This window comes from Callithrix jacchus, chromosome 15, assembly GCF_049354715.1.
Source record: "Callithrix jacchus isolate 240 chromosome 15, calJac240_pri, whole genome shotgun sequence".
Lineage (NCBI taxonomy): Eukaryota > Metazoa > Chordata > Mammalia > Primates > Cebidae > Callithrix > Callithrix jacchus.
This window is the reverse complement of record NC_133516.1, coordinates 86,618,060-86,636,571: the sequence shown is the minus strand read 5'-3', so window position 1 is coordinate 86,636,571 and position 18,512 is coordinate 86,618,060. Positions and strand designations below refer to the sequence as shown.

The 18,512-nt window shown below is 35.6% G+C and overlaps 1 protein-coding gene across 4 annotated transcripts in view; it reads right to left on the bottom strand.

Moving 5' to 3' along the window:
* The window catches only part of LSAMP (limbic system associated membrane protein), a 633,432-nt gene that overhangs the window by 275,657 nt on the left and 339,263 nt on the right, over positions 1–18,512 (bottom strand). For all 4 annotated transcript variants that reach the window (XM_003734914.5, XM_002758786.6, XM_008982408.5 and 1 more), the window contains exon 2: positions 17,851–18,083. In XM_003734914.5, coding sequence (XP_003734962.1) covers positions 17,851–18,083 — 233 coding nt within the window. The remainder of the gene's footprint in view (positions 1–17,850; positions 18,084–18,512) is intronic.

Here is an 18,512-nt window from a genome sequence, read left to right as displayed (position 1 = left end):
ATTCCTATGATGCCTTAATATCTGAGCTTGTGCCCTCCTGGAGAGCATATAATGTGTCTGCTTCAAATGGTAGCCCATGCATATAGATGACTCAAAAATATTACTGAAGTTGATAAGAGAGAGATGAACAAAAATGTAGCATTACTAGCTAAGCTGCAAAACACAAAAACCTAAAATTCTCATTTTACTCAAACCAATTCTACCATCTCATGCCTAGAGGCACTCAAGCAGTAAGGCCGCAGAGCTTATACACACTGCTGTAAAATGTAGACCTCGTGCAGCAGCCGAGGTGTATAAATATGAAAATCATAGATGTCTATAGAAACAGCCTTCCAATAGAGGACACCAGCTGTCACAAGCGGCAAACTCACTCTGAGGACTTGGCACGGGTGAACTGGCAAATACCCCCTGGTCGTTGCTGCCCCATCAATCATGGGCCATTTGGCTGGGCAGCATTCTTGAACAGGTTTTTCCCCTTCATAACTCCATTAATGAACGTTATTTTAAGATGATGAAATAAGCTGCTGTAAAACTTGATGCTACTGTCTGATATAGGAGAATCCATCTCTTGATGTACACCTTTCTGTACCTTGTCTTTTCTTTTTTTAAATCTGCATCCCCCAAAACAAAACAAAAGCATCAAATTAATATTTTATTTCTCTTTATTAAAGAATTATTAGAAAAGATTTTGCTGGTATGTTCTTGATGAGCAATGTTAGTAGTTTGTTAATTTTTTTCACACTATTGAATACTATTGACCCTCAAGTTATCACAAATGGTTATGAAATTGAAATGGAATGGGAAGGAGTATGAAAAAATAAGCTGAATACTGACAAACGTAAGGTACCCCAAAATCTATGGAAACTCCAATTTGGCAAGGGGATGAATAAGAAATTTACTTCTCAACAAACAACAAATAATGGTTTATAACCATGGAAGCATTCTGAGAGAAGTAAATATGTCATCGATTTTAAATAGCAGTATTATCCAGCAGAGAGCAGATCGATGAAAGTTGCATAGGTTTTCACATGCTTCAGGATATTAAAGAACAATCCCATTTCCCCTCTCTATAAACCATTCCATCCAGAAGAGCAATTTAAAATGTGCCATAAATCATTATCTGTTCAACGAGCAATCTGCATTCAGAAAAGTTGCATCCATCCCTATTCTTCTTACTTGGAACAATTTAAAATGCTCTCATTTTTGCTAAAATGTAGGTCTACTTTGGGTCTTCTGACTGGATATGTGGTAAAATATAGTAAGTTATTTCTCAAATTTAATATAGCAAATACTAGGAGAGAAAACTGATGTATTTTCTTTAGAAAACTTAAAGTACTCAATGATTATTAGTTGGGTGATGTTTATTACAGCCTTATAAATGAGTTGGTAAGATTTATTGCTGTTTCAAAGATAGAGTGAACAATGTATAGATAATTACAAAGATTTGCTTCATCTACACAAAGGTAGAGTAATGAAGAATCATAATGAATAAAGACCAAGATTTTCATCAACTGTCTCAACGTTCTACATATGATCACATCCTCTCCTATGAACTAGAATGTTTTAATGTTAGAAAGTAAGATATTCATTCATTACCAAGTATTTTGTGAAGTTCTGTGTGGTTTCAAAGAGAAACAGTGCACACTCTGTATACTACTTTGGGAGCTTGTACTAGTAGAGGAAATAAGGTGTGTAATGAAACAGCTAAGTTATAAAGTGGAACGTGATATATTTTAAGAGAGAGTTAAATGTGCTTTCCATATTAGACAAAAAGAACTTGCTTATGGATAGCAAGATCAAGTAAGCCATGATCGAGATATCCCTTTACATAAACTGTGCTTGGCGATATTTTAAAAACTTCAATGGGAACCCATTGTTACCCTCTGCATAAAATCTTCAGTCAGTTTCTATCACACTTAGAATATCCATATACACCAAAAATAAAAAAAACACCAAACAGACCCTAACAGACCTGCAAGGCTCTGGTACCTCCTCAACCTCCTCTTGTTTTCTGTCTGTCCCTTCTCACCATGTTTCAGCTCCATGTTCAGGGCCTCTCCACATGGTCTAGTTCTGCCTACAGTCATTCTCACACTCCATGTGTGGCCAACTCTACATTCACAATTTTGGGGAAGACTTTGTTAGCAGGATATAAAGTATGCACATAGAAGTAGATTTGGAACAATGTTGGGACTCACACAGGGCCAGATTCTTCTATGTGAGCAGGTTATCACTATTGTGAGTAGACAAAAGATTTTTAAGACAAGAAATGAAAATGACAGAGCATGTCTTGTCGTACATGTCTTGTAGGGATGTTCAGGACAGTTTAGAATACAGAAAGGTGGGTGTGAGGGATACCTCTTTTCTCAGGAAAAAAAACCTGAGAAAGAGGTAATGTTCTATGTTAGAGAAGGTAAGAAGGCACAGTTTACAAAAATGTTATCACCGATTGAAAAGAAGAGACAGGTGGAATGGAGATGTTAGAAACAACTCTGCTTTCAGGGAGATCAACTGTGCCATTATCAGAAATAAGGACATCAGAAAGAAAGATGTTTTGGAGGCAAATATTAATTTTTATTTGAGTATAATAAATGTGAAGTGGATGAGAGACAGAAATGCTTATAAGATATTTCTGGGCTAGAATTCAGAAAAATAAAGGGAAAGCCTGGCAGTGAAGACTTGGAATCAAACTGTATAGATGTTACCGTTAAAGACAAAGTCATCAATAGGACAAAATCAGAAAGGGAAGGGGAAGCAAGGACAGCTCTGATGAAACATAGAGGACTATGAAGATCCTACAACTAAAGGAGATCAAGTTGACAGTCTGTGAGATAGAAGGATATGAGAATGTGGCATTATTTCAGGAAATAAAGAGAAAAGGAACTGAAAAAAGGCAATTATTTATAGTGTGCTTAAATAGAGGTCAAACAGCAGAATGACATGAGACTGGCTCTTTAAAAAGGGAGGGTCACTGGGAAGCTAGAGTAGAGGGTATGGAACACAGTCAGACAGGCAATTGAGTTGAAAATGAGCAAGTGATGAATGGAGAGACTTACTGAAAGCATACAGACTCAACTGAGATTAGAGGGTCTTTATAGGATACTCAGCAAAATGTTGTTATATCCAACTTCCTAGGAATATTTAACACCCTTTAAATAAGGGGGAAAGAGAATTATTATTAGAGTTGCTCGTGGTTGGAGACTGAATAGTTCAAAACAAGGTAAGATCGAATAAGAATTCTGGATTGGATACCAGTAAAGGGGACACCAAAATGTCAGACTGTAAGCTCTAGCTTGGCTAGACAGGAAAATAAAAATAAAAATATGCCAGTAAATGGTTAAAGGAGCATCCATGATGTCTTGATTTAAGTGTTCTTTTTAAAAATTTAAATTAGAAATTTTATGCAGGAAATTGTTTATTCTGCAGTTTTACTTGAGGAGATTGACAAGGTCCTACCCACACAAAATCTTTGTCTTTGTTCCTCCTCTCTGAGACTTGTGTGTGACTGTGCAGCAGCATTATCTTTATGATATCTCTTTTAGAAATAATGTGCCAGCCAGGTGCCATGGCTCACTCCTGTAATCCCAGCACTTTGGGAGGCAGAGGCTGGCAGATCACCTGAGGTTGGGAATTCAAGACCAGCCTGACCAACATGGAGAAACCCCATCTCTACTAAAAATACAAAATTCGGTGGGCGTGGTGGGGCAAGTCTGTAATCCCAGCTACTCAGGAGACTGAGGCAGGAACATCGCCTGAATCCAGTAGATGGAAGCTGTGGTGAGCTGAGATTGTGCCATTGCACTCTAGCCTGGGCAAAAAGAAGGAAACTTCATCTCAAAAAAAAATACCTACACAACGTGTATAAAAGCTTGGGACCTAATGACTTTAGAATAGATGATTTTGTGAGTTCTCATTAAGAAAAAAACACTCAGGTGAAGAAATAATTGAGGGCTAAGGAAGAAAAATATAAAAAAGAAAAATAAAAGGGGAAAAGGTTATCACGACAACTTTTACTCGAAAATTTTTCTGAAAGATCATCCTCACAATAATCATGAGATTTTTTTAAAACAATTTTTGTTGAGCTACTCTCCAGATACAACACACAAACAAATTTATAAACTAAATAATATAAAATTTTACTTGTAAAGCCAACACCCCTCCCCCCAAAAAATTGTAAAAAATATTTTGCTACATTGCATTATTTTTTTCCAGTGGAGGTATGATCACATATGGTATATTGACCATTATTTACAAAATTGAAGTTACAGATTTTATTGTTTTGTAAACTACCACTTCACTTTTTTTTCTTCAACCATTATTTTAAGTTCCAGAGTACATGTGCAGGATATGCAGGTTTGTTACAGAGGTAAACAAGTACCATGGTGATTTGCTGCATAGCCTCCATTCTTTCTGATGCTCTCCTTCTCCCCGGCCCCAGTGTGTGTTGTTCCCCCATGTGCCCATGTGTTTTCAGCTCCCACTTACAAATGACAACATGCAGTGTGTGTTTTTCTCTTCCTGCATTAGTTTGCTGAAGATAACAGCCTCCAGCTCCATTCATGTCCCTGCAAAAGACATGATCTCATTCCTTTCTATGGCTGCATAGTATTCCATGGTATATATGTAGCACATGTTCTTTATCCAGACTATCACTGATAGGCATTTGGGTTGATTCTATGCCTTTGCTACTGTGAATAGTGCTGCAATGAACATACATGTGCATATATCTTTATAACAGAATGGTTTATATTCCTTTGGGTATATACCCAGTAATGAGATTGCTGGGTCAAATGATATTTCTGCTTTTAGATCTTTGAGGAATTGCCACACTTTCACAAGGATTGAACAAATTTATACTTCCACCAACAGTGTAAAAGTTTGACTTTTCCTCCACAACCTCCCTGGCATCTGTTAAGTTTCTTGACTTTTTAATAATTGCCATTCTGATTGGTGTGAAACGGCATCTTATTGAGGTTTTGATTTGTATTTCTCTAATGATCAGTGATGTTGAGATTTTTTTATGTTTGTCGACTGCATGAATGTCTTCTTTTGAGAAGTATCTGTTATTGCTATTTGCTTACTTTTTAATGGAGTTGTTTTTTCTTGCAAATTTGTTTGAGTTCCTTGTAGACTGAATATTAGACCTTTGTCAGATGAATAGACTACAAAAATTTTGTTCCATTCTATAGGTTGTTTACTTTGATGATAGTTTTTTTTCTCTCTGCAGAAGCACTTTAGTTTGACTAGATCCTATTTGTTAATGTTTGCTTTTGTTGCAATTGCTTTTGGCATTTTTATCATGAAATCTTTGCTTGTGCCTATGTCCTGAAATGGTATTGCCTAGCTTTTCTTCTAGGGTTTTTATAGTTGTGGGTTTTACATTTAAGTCTCCAATTCATCCTGTGTCAATTTTTTTTATAAAGTATAAGGAAGGGGTCTAGTTTCAATTTTCTGCATATGGCTAGCCAATTCTCCTCAAACCATTTATTAAATAGGGAATCCTTTCCCTATTGCTTGTTTCTTGTCAAGTTTGTCAGAGATCAGATGGTTTCAGGTGTATAGTCCTGTTTCTCAGTTCTCTTTCTGTTCCATTGGTCTATGTGTCTGTTTTTGTACCATTACCATGCTCTTTTGGTTACTGTGGCTTTGAAGTATAGTTTGAAGTCAGGTAGCCTGATGCCTTCAGCTTTGTTCTTTTTGCTTAGGATTGTCTTGGCTATTCAAGTTCTTTTTGGTTGCATATAAATTTTAAAGTAGTTTTCTTTCTAATTCTGTGAAGAATGTTGATGGTAGTTTAATGAGAATAACATTTAATCTATAAATTACTTCAGGCAGTATGGCCATTTTCACAATACTGATTCTTTCTATCCATGAGCATGGAATGTTTTTTCATTTGTTTGTGTTCCCTCTGATTTCCTTTAGCAATGTTTTATAGTTCTCCTTGAAGAGGTCTTTTGCTTTCATTGTTAGCTGTATTCCTAGGTATTTTATTCTTTTTGTAGTAATTGTGAAGGGAGTTCATTCATGATATGGCCGTTTGCCTGTTGTTGGAGTATAGGAATGCTAGTGATTTTTGCACATTGATTTTGTATCCTGAGACTTTGCTGAAGTTGCTTATCAGTTTAAGAATCTTTTGGGCTGAGCTCATACTATCATTTCATTTTTCCTTATATTGCAAATATTTTTTATCATTTAATAAAATGTTTTATAAAACATGATAGTTAATGTCTGCTTAGTTGTATAACTCAGTGTTCTTCTTTGAAAGAAATAGAAAAAACATCTTTGGCTGTCTGTGTAAAAAAGAAAATCATTGCAACCCACATTACAGGGAAAAGTCTAAAGAATTATGCCAAAAATCATATAAAGAGGGCACAACTGCTGTTGAATCTGAACGAGAATGCCATAGCTCTCACCACCAACAGCGTGGCCCTGGATGCAGGCCTTACTGAAACATCAGTGATACAGCCACTTGCATATAAGCTCACTGGTACAAGTGCCACCAATTACCTGAATAGATTCTCTTTGGTTTTGAGTTTCTTGTATCAGTAATGTTTATTAAAAGTTCTGAGTCTGGGGTGGGTGCACTGGAATCTTAAAGCCTGGATCTCATGCTGAAGCCTCAGTTTTGAGGATGTCTGGATTTTATTTCAGCATTTATACTGGGTAGTAATGTCTGTATCCCAACCATATTGACAAGGAAGAAAATTCCTGAAAACAGGGAAGAAGTTTGAATGCTAGGCAGCCACTGTGATGTTCATTATTATAGTATTTCTCATAAAATGACCTTAATTTAACTTTCCAATTCCTTATTCTGAGTATTTATGACATTTTCCATAATTTTATTTAAAAATAATTCTGTGATGACCACTTTGCATAAAACTATTTGTATTTCTGATGGTTTTATTTCTACACACAATGGAAGTGAAATTATTGGGTCAAATGATACAAATATATTTTTAAACTTTGATAGACATTACCCTAGGGAAAGTTTCCATTAATTTACACTCTCAACGGGGAGATATAAAAGTGTCAATTTTCTGACACAAGAACAGAAAACCAAACACCACGTGTTTTCACTCATAGGTGGGTGATGAACAATGAGAACACTTGGGCACAGGGAAGGGAGTAACACTCACTGGGCTGGTGGTGGGGTGGAGGGGATGGTAGGGGAGGGACAGCAGGGCGGGAGTGGGGAGGATGGGGAGGGATGATGGGCACAAAATAAATAAATAAAATAAATTTTATTGCAAAAAAAATTTTCCAACTTATGAAAAAAAAATTTTCCTATTGACTTGTCAATTCTGGTCATTTTTATTTTGTTAACCCTTTCCTAGTATTACTAGTTTAAAAAATAACGATTTGTTGCTGTTTTACTTTGCATTTCCTTGATGATTAGTGAGGTTTTAATAATTTTTTATGCTTGCTATTTCCATGTGTCCTTTTATAAATTGGCAATTTATGTATTTGACAAAGTTTAGTCATATTCTCTTTATTCATTTTTTTAATTGTCCTCATTAATCTGTTGGAATCTGTTCGTATTTATTTCTTTGAGATGGAGTATTGCTCTTTCACCCAGGCTGGAGTGCAGTGGCACAGTCTCGGCTCACTGCCACATCCGCTTCCTGGGTTCAAGTGATCTCCTACCTCAGCCTCCGAAGTAGCTGGGATTACAGGCATGTGTCACCACACCCAGCCAATTTTTGTATTTTTAGTAGAGATGGGATTTCACTTTATTCACCATGTTGTCTAGGCTGGTCTCGAACACTCTTGACCTCAGGTGATCCACCCTTCTTGGCCTCTCAAAGTGTTGAGATTACAGGCATTTGTGCCACCGCATCCAGTTTATCGCTTCTTTTAATTTTATATACTTGTACTTATACAGCTAAATTTGTTTCCGATGCTTTTCATTTACTTTTATGCTAAGACAACCTTCCACACTCCACTGGAGAGATATTTCTTGATAATTCTTCTGGCCTTTTTCTTTACTTTTAGCTTTTAAATCTTTAAGAGATCTGGTATTAATTTTCATAAATGGCTGTTTAGTAAAAATACACTATTTTTCTTTAATTAATTCATTCAAAACCAATTGTTGAATAATCCTACTTTCTCACTGACTTGATCATTCTTTAATATGTTTTGCAGATGTAGTTTTCTAGCTGTAGAAGTCTTTCTTCCCTAATAAAATAATAATTATTTTTTGACGTTGGCTATTTATGCCTGCCCATTGTTCATAATTAACTTGAAAAAATTTGGTGTAATTTCAATTTAAAAAGACCCAAAGTAATTTTTAGATACATAAAAAATTCAGTTTACATTGGAGATCATTATATTTTCATTTTAAACATCTTTACGTCTTTAATGTTGTTTGTTTTGCCATTCAAGATTTCATTGTATTGTAAAACAACAACAAAAAATACACAAACAAACAAGACTGTTCTCTTATCCTTTCAATTTTTGAATTTAGGTTCTCTATATTGCTTATTTAATTCGTCAATGTTCTTATATTTTTGCAGCTTTGTGAACAGACATTTTTAGTATATTTTACATGTTTATTATAGCTATATATAGAAACTATAGATTTAATACAATTTCTTCAGATAAACGCACAAGTTAATAAAATTATTGTTAGTGTTAATATATTTGCTTAGTAATTTACAAGTTTCTCTAGTTAATCATATTCGCTAGAAATAGTAATAAATTTTTATTTCCTCCTTTCCCATATTTAACCCAGTTGATTTTATTATCTTGTTCCATTGCATTGACTAGAACTCCTAGACTAACGTTAATAATAATGATTGTTGGTATACTTGCATTAGTCCTGACCCTAATTACCCATCTGTTTCATGTTAAGAAATAAATCCTCCATACTTAGCTTACTAAATTTAAGAGTAATTTAAACACATCAAGAAAAGAACTATAGCCTATGTATTTTGTTCCTCGTGGGATTATCTCACTATTTTTGTCCCTCGACTTTTTAATGAAATATATTTTATTCATACATTTCTTTATAATGGATTATGGTTGAAAAAACCTGCTTAATTATGCTGCATTTAATATTTAATTTTTTTACTTTAGTCACAAGTTTTTAATCCTAATACCTGCCTTAAGTATTAGTGCCTTAAGTATTATTATGTTTCACTTTGAAATAATTTCAAAGTTTGTAGAAAAGTTATAAGAATAATACGAATAAGTCCCATGTATCCTTCACCCACAGACTCCACTTAAGTTTTGTCAATTGCTGCATCATGTCTTGTGTAGCAAAAAGATCACATAGTATACCCAGTTGTCATTTTTCTCTTATCTCCTTCAGTCTTTGGCAGTTCTTCAGTCTCTCTTGACTTTTATAAGCTTGACATTTATGAAGATTAGAGGCCAGTCTTTCTATAGAATGTCCTTTAATGTGGGTGTGACCAATGTCATCTTCTTATTAGACTCAGATTCTGGGAAATACTTCACAGAAGTGATGTGTGTTCTGCTCATTGCCTCTTATCTTTTGGCAAATGATGTCAATTTGTCCCGTTACTGGTAGTGGTAACTTCAATCACTTGATTCATATTGTGCCAGTTAGGTTTTACTACTTTTCAAATTATTCTTTTCTCTCTTTATATGTATATTCAATATATAGGTATTTCTATTATTTTCAATAGAATATATTTTGTGGGTAGCTACTTTAACATTATTCCTTATTTCATTTTCGCTTGCAAGTTTTAGTATCCATTGATATTTCTTGCTTGAAATAATTATTTCTTTGAGGGTTGCCAAATGGTACTTTTCAAATTCCATCATTCCTTCTATTAGCATTCTATAATACAAAAGGTCATTATATTCTCTTTATTTAGTGAGTAGTGTCTAGTTTATATCAGAATTATAATATATTGCAATTATTTCTTTCAGTAACTAATTGTCCCATACTTGGCTGGTGAAAGTCCCTCTCAAGCTGGCCTCTGTGTACTTTTGGCATGACTTGTCATTCTTTGAGTACATTCTGGCCCAAAAGATGCTCCAAGTCATATTGTTCCTTCCTTGATCCCAGTCCTGGTACCAGCTGTTTCTCCAAGTAACCCTTCCTTTTAGTGGATAGTGATATTTTAAAACCAATATGAGGATGCTAACTTTAGGTATACGAATTGTTACTGGGGTATCCCTGCTCCAAAGCCTCTTAGTGGGCAGGGCTAGGAAATATATATGTATTTCTCGTGTGTGTGTGTGTGTGTGTGTGTGTGTGTGTGTGTGTGTATGTCTCTCTCTCTCTCTCTCTCTCTCTCTCTCTCTCTCTCTCTCTCTCTCTCTCTCTTCCTCTCCCTCTCCATCTCCCCGCCCCCACCCCACCCCAATAAAACTTATATGTAATCACTAATAACTTCAGCTTCAATCCAACAGCACAAGGTTCATTTTAGCTTTCTCCCTGTCCACATTTACACTCTCTTCTCCAACTTAAGAAACCGGTTATCATTATCTTCAAAATATTTATCTACTTGCTCAATTCTCTTCAATGTAACCAAGGTCACAAAATCCCCAAATGTTTTTCCCTTCAGCTGTTCTCTTGGGTGGGCCTGGCCTTTCAGAGAGGCCTCCCCACTCAGAATCCCTCCTTCTGCAGGCCTTAGTACAGGTTGGCTGCTCTTCCACAGCACTTTAGCCTGCCTGATAGCTTTTTAACAAATAATAACGAAAGCAGCCTTATTGTATTTTTCATGCTTAATTTGTTTTTCACTCAGGCAGACCTAGGACTGGAAACATTGTAAAGATAACCCATGTCATACAGAGGAGGAGTTTTGTCATTTAAAAAAAAGTTGTTTCTTTGTAGCAAACTGAAAACAGAAGTACCTATATATTGAAATGTGTGTGTGTGTGTGTATGTGTGTGTGTGATCTTCCTTGACTTTTTTTTTTTTGAGACGGAGTTTTCGCTCCTGTTACCCTGGCTGGAGTGCAATGGCGCGATCTCGGCTCACCGCAATCTCCACCTCCTGGGTTCAGGCAACTCTCCTGCCTCAGCCTCCTGAGTAGCTGGGATTACAGGCACGCGCCACCATGCCCAGCTAATTTTTTGTATTTTTAGTAGAGACGGGGTTTCACCATGTTGACCAGGATGGTCTCGATCTCTTGACTTCGTGATCCACCCGCCTCAGCCTCCGAAAGTGCTGGGATTACAGCCTTGAGCCACCACACCCGGCACTTCCTTGACTTTTTAAATACATGAATTCAAAAAATTGCCTTTAATATTTTTAAGGTAAAGAAGTGTAGAAAACATAAATGCTACAGATAATGATAGTTTATAGTGGCTTATGGTACTACGTAAACATACTTGAAAGGGTAGATACCCTTATTTTAATACTTAAGATAAAATATCTGTATAAAAACTAGATCACGTGTGAATAGCCACATATAGTATTATGTAAATCCAAGTAAAAATAACTTGGCATAGACTGGATATAGCTACAATATTTAAATCCAAGTAAAAATAACTTGGCATAGACTGGATATAGCTACAATATTTAGCAGAGGCAGATAAAATAAGAAATGAATCTCTACCTCTACATCTTCCCAGTAACCCTCAAAATTCTGCCCATAAGGTATTAAATTCTTCATAGATTCAGGGATTCAAGATTTGAATATAGGTGTCTATTAATTTCTATCTTCAAGTAACTTTCTTTTCTTTCATGAAGTCAAGATTTTTATATTGAGCCAACTCTGGTGCCACTATTGGTACTAAGATAACTTTTTCACCTTTCCCTTATTTTCTCTCCTTCGAAGAAGGACAAAAGCAGTTTAGATTAGAAAGTATGTGGATGTATATGGTTTATATAATTTAATAACTAAAATATGGAATACAGGTATATTAAAAAGGGTTTGGAGATAGTAATTAATTATGCTTGGATGGGGTTGGTTTAGATAAAACTTGAAGTCCTTTCTACAGGGAAGAATAACAAGTTACAACTTCATGGGGTAATATTCCTAACCATCTTCACTAAAAAGTTTCAGTTCTTCCCTTTCATTAGCTGTCTGGTAACTGATGTGAACAGTGAAATCTTTCAAGTCTGAACCTAATCTATTAGCAGTCAATCAAGAGACTATTGTCTGAAAAATTAAGTTGAAGAGTAGAAAACCTGGTACACTTCAGCATCTAAATTTCAAATGAGAAAATTCCAGTTTATCACTAAGATTTTTAATAATAAATAAAATTAACACCAAGAACAAATCTAAGACTTCCAATTCTTATTTTATTAGAATGCCTTAAAATTTAAAAAGAGCTATAGGCTGAATTTTGAATAAAATTTTATATGCAACATATAATTGTTGAAAACAATAATCAATGCAACATGATATTTATTAAGAAAGGGAAGGAAGAAGGGTGGGAGTGAAGGAAGAAAGAGTAACCAGGAAAGGAGAGAGATTTGGAGAGAAGAACGAGATACTTTCTTGGAGTTCTGGGCAACAGATTTTGGTCAGCATTCAGAGTAGTTAACAGGATTGTAAAACTTGCTTCTAAAAATTTAAATCCTAGAAACAATAAGTTCTAGACTAATCATTAAAAATGTAAACTGGGGGCCAGGCTCAGTGGCTCACACCTGTAATCCCAGCACTTTGGGAGGCTGAGGTGGTGGATCACAAGGTCAAGATATCGAGATCATCCTGGCCAACATAGTGAAATACAAAAATTAGCTGAGCATGGTGGCATGTGCCTATAGTCCCAGCTACTCAGAGGCTAAAGCAGGAGAATTGCTTGCACCCGGGAGGCGGAGGTTGCAGTGAGACAAGATTGCACCACTGCACTCCAGCCTGGCATCAGACAGAGAGAGAGACTCCGTCTCAAAAAAAAAAAAAAAAAAATTGAGTTGGGTTTCCTAATATTTAAGTTTTCAATTATTAAATTTAAAAGGCATCTTAGAGACATTACAATTTTAAGTCATTATACAAATTCTAGGATTAATAAGATACAGGAAATGAGTCTTTTTAAATATGGCAATTAAAAAAAAACACACACACCAAACATGTTGGTCTTGTAAGGAGTCCCACTCTCATATTTTTCACAATTATATTATTTTAAATAAAGTAATTATGCAATAAAAATTTTCTGGCAGCTAATGGATAGAGTCCTACAAGCCATATGCATGATTCAAGTCAGTGCTGAGAAAAATGTACGGGATTCTATTTAATATTACAGTGAAATTTAAGTCTTTATTTAGAAATACATTTTAAAACTTCAAAATGTTAAAACAAATCATCTCCAATATTAGTATTTGCAGATTAGGCTATTTTAAAAACAACATTAACCAAATTAGAATAGTATAAAAATTGGAGCAAAAGATTCAACATAAAAATGACCACTCTATTATTGGTACCAACTTAACATAAATAGAATATATAAATACATAAATAGAAAATATGATAAAAGATGTGTTGTAAAGTATGGTGAATGGGATATTTAAAAATAAGATTCACATTTAAAAATGTTGTCATGTCAGAATTTCCTTTGTATTCACACACACATGAAAGTTTTTAATGTAACATTTAAAACAAATACTGTAGTTTTTGGATCCAGTATTCCCCGGGCTCAAGCACATGAGATTAATCAATGTTTTTGATGAGTCCACAGATATTTTATATTTTTTACTATTATAAGGCTCTAGTACCTGTTCTGTAGAATTTTATACATAGTTTGATTCAATGTCATATAGGAAAATGAGCAGGCAGGCAGCAGTAGATGCCTCTCACTGATTGCTTAGATCCTTAGAGTAGTAGTTCTTGATTTTTGTGTGTGCATCTGAATCACCTGCAGAGCATGATTTGAAGTTTAGGTTCCATTTTTCAAAATTCTGATTCCATTGTTCTGGTTGTGGTTCTCCAAAATCTGCATTTTCACAAGCATAGCAAACCAACATGTTGCCTTTGCTGAAGGCTATACAAGAATCATATCTAGAAGTGTTAGTTTAAGAAGCTCTCTATGGTAGAATGCTGTGAATGTTCATTGCAGCAGTGTTCACAATAGCAATAACATGGAATCAACCTAAGTGCCCATCAATGACAGACTGGATAAAGGAAATGTGGTACATACATACCATGAAATATTATGCAGCCATAAAAAAGAACAAGATTGTCTTTCAAATACACAGGTGGAGCTAGAGGCTATCATCCTTAGCAAACGAATGCTGAAACAGAAAACCAAAAACCATATGTTCTAACTTATAAGTGGGAGCTAAATGATAAGAACTTATGAATACAGAGAAGGAAACAACAGACACTGAGGTCTATTTGAGGGTGGAGGGTGGGAGGAGAGAGAGGATAAAAAAAGGTAACTGTTGGGTACTTAATACCTGGGTGTTACAATAGTATGTACAGCCAACCCCCATGACATGTGTTTATCTGTGTACCACACAAACCTAAAATAATTTTTTAAAAAAGATGTTCTCTAGAATCTTAAGGAAGTAAAGCTGAAAACTGGATGCTAAGGAAAAGGACAGCTGAAAAAATTGGCTAGAGGGACCCGAAATAAAAACTGAAAGAGCCTACTGCAAGAATAGTAGGCAATAACTAAAGGCATCTGTTAGACTCTGGGTAGCACCTTAGGACAGGAGTGAGCTTTATGGAAACACTGGAGCACCAGCAGCATCATGGTATTCATCATCATCATTAACACTATTATTATCAATATCATTAGCCTACTGGGTAAGAAAACATGATCTCTAGACACTGGACTAGAAGTTTAAGAGATCATCTAATTTAATCCTTAAAATAAATTTTGGAGGATTTAAAATGTTAGTTTTATGTACATTTTCCTTATGACAAAACTGAGCCTTAGAGAAATTAAGTGGTTTACCCCCAAAGTATATTTAAATAGCAAGAATTAAAACAGATTTGAATCATGCAATGCAAGTCTACACAGCCCACCTTCTAAACTGCTATTCTTTAGTGATATCTCATAGCACCTTTGAGCTCAGGGTGGCCTCACTGTTGTGTAAGGAAAGGAATATAGTATTTACATAATGATTAGTTGAACTCCATTTTCAGAAACCATGGAGGGTGATCGAGGCAGGACATAAAAAATCAAAAGTATCTTAGATTCTAAAGAAAGATGCCCTGAGGTTAGGGAAAAGGGAGATGTCAGTCATTCCTATTAGTAATATCTTTTTTTTTTTTAATTTTTAAATACGGGGTTTCACCATGTTGGTCAGGCTGGTCTTGAACGCCCAACCTCAGGTGATCCGCCCGCGTTGGCCTCCAAAGTGCTTGGATTACAGGCGTGAGCTACCACACCCGGCCTAGTAATATCTTTGATGTGATGAAAACAATGTGGAGTTAAAGAATGGAGTAGAAATTAATGGGAACAGTGTGAATGGCTGGAACCTCTGATGGTCATAAGGCTGAATGCCCCAAGGCAATGTGATTCAGCCATCTGGTGCTTGAGATCAAATTATCTAATATATATGTAATTGTCCGAAAATTTCCCTTGGTGACTCAGGCTTAAGGAAGAGACCATGCTTTCTTCATCCCCCCTGTAAGTAAAAGCTTCGTTGCTGATTTTTTCTGTCAAAACAATGTGGCTGGGAATAAAATACAATAATATCTTTAATCAGACAAACGTGGGTTTAAAACCCTGTCCTAAGCCATCAGAGTGCTTTGGGCAGGCTCCTTCCTGTCTCTGAACTTTAAGCTTTTGCATATATATAAAACAAAGTGATAAACATCTATTTAAAAGTAATATTACTAGAATTAAATAAGACAGTAGATAACAGTAGATAAACAGTACTTGGCAGTCAGTAGGTTGTTCTCCATCCGGAAGTTAAATTTAATTTCACTTGCACTGCCGTGTCAGGAAGGTACATGCAGTATCCAACATAGTTTTAGTTCTAACCCTTGAGAGATGATCACGTTTGTAGCTTAAGAATGCAAAGGTAAATAAGAAAAAGAGGAGTAACATTGGGCATCTGGTGCTAAGAGCTCAGACTTCAATATAAATTCTTAACTATAAATCCTTAAATTAATCTTAAGTAATGGCATTTTTGTTTTTAAACAAAAACCCAAAAATCTCCATTCCAGTGGAAAGTGCTTTAGGTTGCTAGATCTGCTTGGCACTCAACTATTCTCTGAACTGTCTTGTGACCTTGAGCAAGAAATCTAAATTTAATAAACTTCTGTTTGCTCATCTAGAAACCAAGGGATATAATGCTTAGGTTGTCAAATTTATTCAGTATAGGACAATACACAATTACTAGTTACAGTCTCTAGTGGCTTTTTAGTGGTATCAAAGGCCACAAAGCTAAAGTTGTGTAGAAACATCATAATATAATCAAGGAATTTTTTCAGGCATAATCCAGTATAAAGAAATATATGAATAAATAATCTTACCTCAGAAATCAAAGAGGAAAAATCACAAGATAATCTCAATAATTGGTCAGTAGGTAAAATCAGTTCTAAGATGTCCTAAGTAAACTAGTTATCTCTCCTTCTGCCATTGAATTTAGTAGAATTTTTTATATTGTTTTGGTGTGTGTGTGTGTGAATAAATGTGTGCATGTATTTATTTTGAGAGAGTTGGTAAATTAACCCTTTGACATATTAATGTATTTCTAGTTATGTTTACAAATTTAAATAGGATGCCTAAGATCCATACCCTGGTGTCTCTCTTGTAATGGAGCTTAAGCCCTCTCTACAAAGCTGCAAGAGTAGCATCCTATGCTTTGACTGTGATTGGAACTTTACAAGCTACTAGACATGCTTTTCACAGACAATAAAATGAAGCTGTCCGCCATTGCAAATGGACCAAAATAGAGGTCACATGACTAAAACACCCCTGCACCAGGCAGTCTCTGATGTATTTGATTCCAGTTTCAATCTATTAATCAGAGGAGTTGGGAAAGCAATAATTTAAATGTTGCGATAATCAATTCCATAACATATTAATAGAAGCTACAGTCAAACTTTGCCATACCACTGACTGCATTGGAACCTTGACAGGAGCCCTAGGGCCATGCCTAATTTGCATGAAATTTACATAAAATTATAAATCAAGAATACATGAACACAGCTCTAATGTTTGTTAGTGCTTAGATCTTTCCTGATAGATACACTGAAACTGCTGGTGGTTGGACTTCACTTGCAAAAAATTGTGCAGCTGATCAGCTTTGTTCTCATTCTGCAATTATAAGGAAAGAAACCCAACAGAGCAATAGTTTGGGGGCATGTGAATGCCATTTAGGATTTTTATCCCATAAAACTATGACTCAGATATGCCCTTGGAAACCCCAATGTAGAAGCAAATTGTCCCCAATGACTTTGCAGATCGTTGTCACTGGATTTGATCATGAGTAACTTGTCGCTAAGTAGAGATACAAACCACATGGAAACCTGGACTGCTGATAAAATTTAAAAGTCCTCTGGAAAATTTTATTTTTCCAAAGAATATTGCTATCATAAAAGAAAGATAATCAGTGATGATCTTCAGGGTGAGGACAGATAAGCCCAGACGTTCTTCAACTCAGCAAAGCATCTGGTACTTAATTGAGTGGAAAAGTGTACTTCATATGGCTCTAAGCATTCATTCTGTGTGTTCTGGTATCCTGACTTACCTTGTTCCATCAGCTGTGGCTTTTGCTGTGTGTTTTTACACTCAGTGCTGGGTGAAAACATTTTCACCAATGGTACTGGCTCACAATAACAGGAGTATACCCTCTATATTGTTTTGGTCCTCTCATTTTAAGACTCTTTCCAGACAGAAAATTGATGCTTAAGAGCAATAGTATCTTTGAAAATATTTCTTTTCATAAAGGACTCTGCAAATATTTTGTACATTATTACTCTTCAAATCCCACCTCTTTCTTACTATCCTTGTATCACACACTTTCCTTACCTTGTACGATCAAGTAAACTTGGGAGGTCTTGGGCTCATGCTGTGTCTGAACTGAGCAAGTGTAGGAACCCTCATCATAGACATCCACCTTCTGGATTCGGAGGCTGTATTCCAGAGAATGGCGTTTCTCCAGCTCAACCCGCGGGTCCAGAGACCACTTGTCATGTCCAGCAAAAATGATGCCAGAACGGTTCAACCAGGCCACCTTTGAGTTCTTGTCTTCTACAACACACCTGACAGAGCAGAGTAACAGTATTAGTGCCTTAACGACAACCATTTCTGCATTTCTTCTCTAGGCAATCAGACTCAACAAGTCCAAACAAGAAAAATAATTATACGTAGAATGGATTATTGCCATGCCATTTCTTGGAGTCCTTAGAACTTTCACTATTTCTTTTAAGATCTAATTACCATCCAGTGGATGGATGTCATTATATTAGACTCAGTTCAGCAATAAACAATGAGAGTATGAGTAATGAAGGCAAAGCTGAATTAGTATTGACTTCCCACTGGATTATCTTCTTCTTGTTTTGGAAAAGGCCACTTACACAGAACTCCATCTGTTTATGTAATTTTGAGAATTATACAATGGATATCGTGGCACTTTTACTCCATCTTGAACTGTGTTTACTCTTTATAAAGTATTTCCTATAGTAATTCTG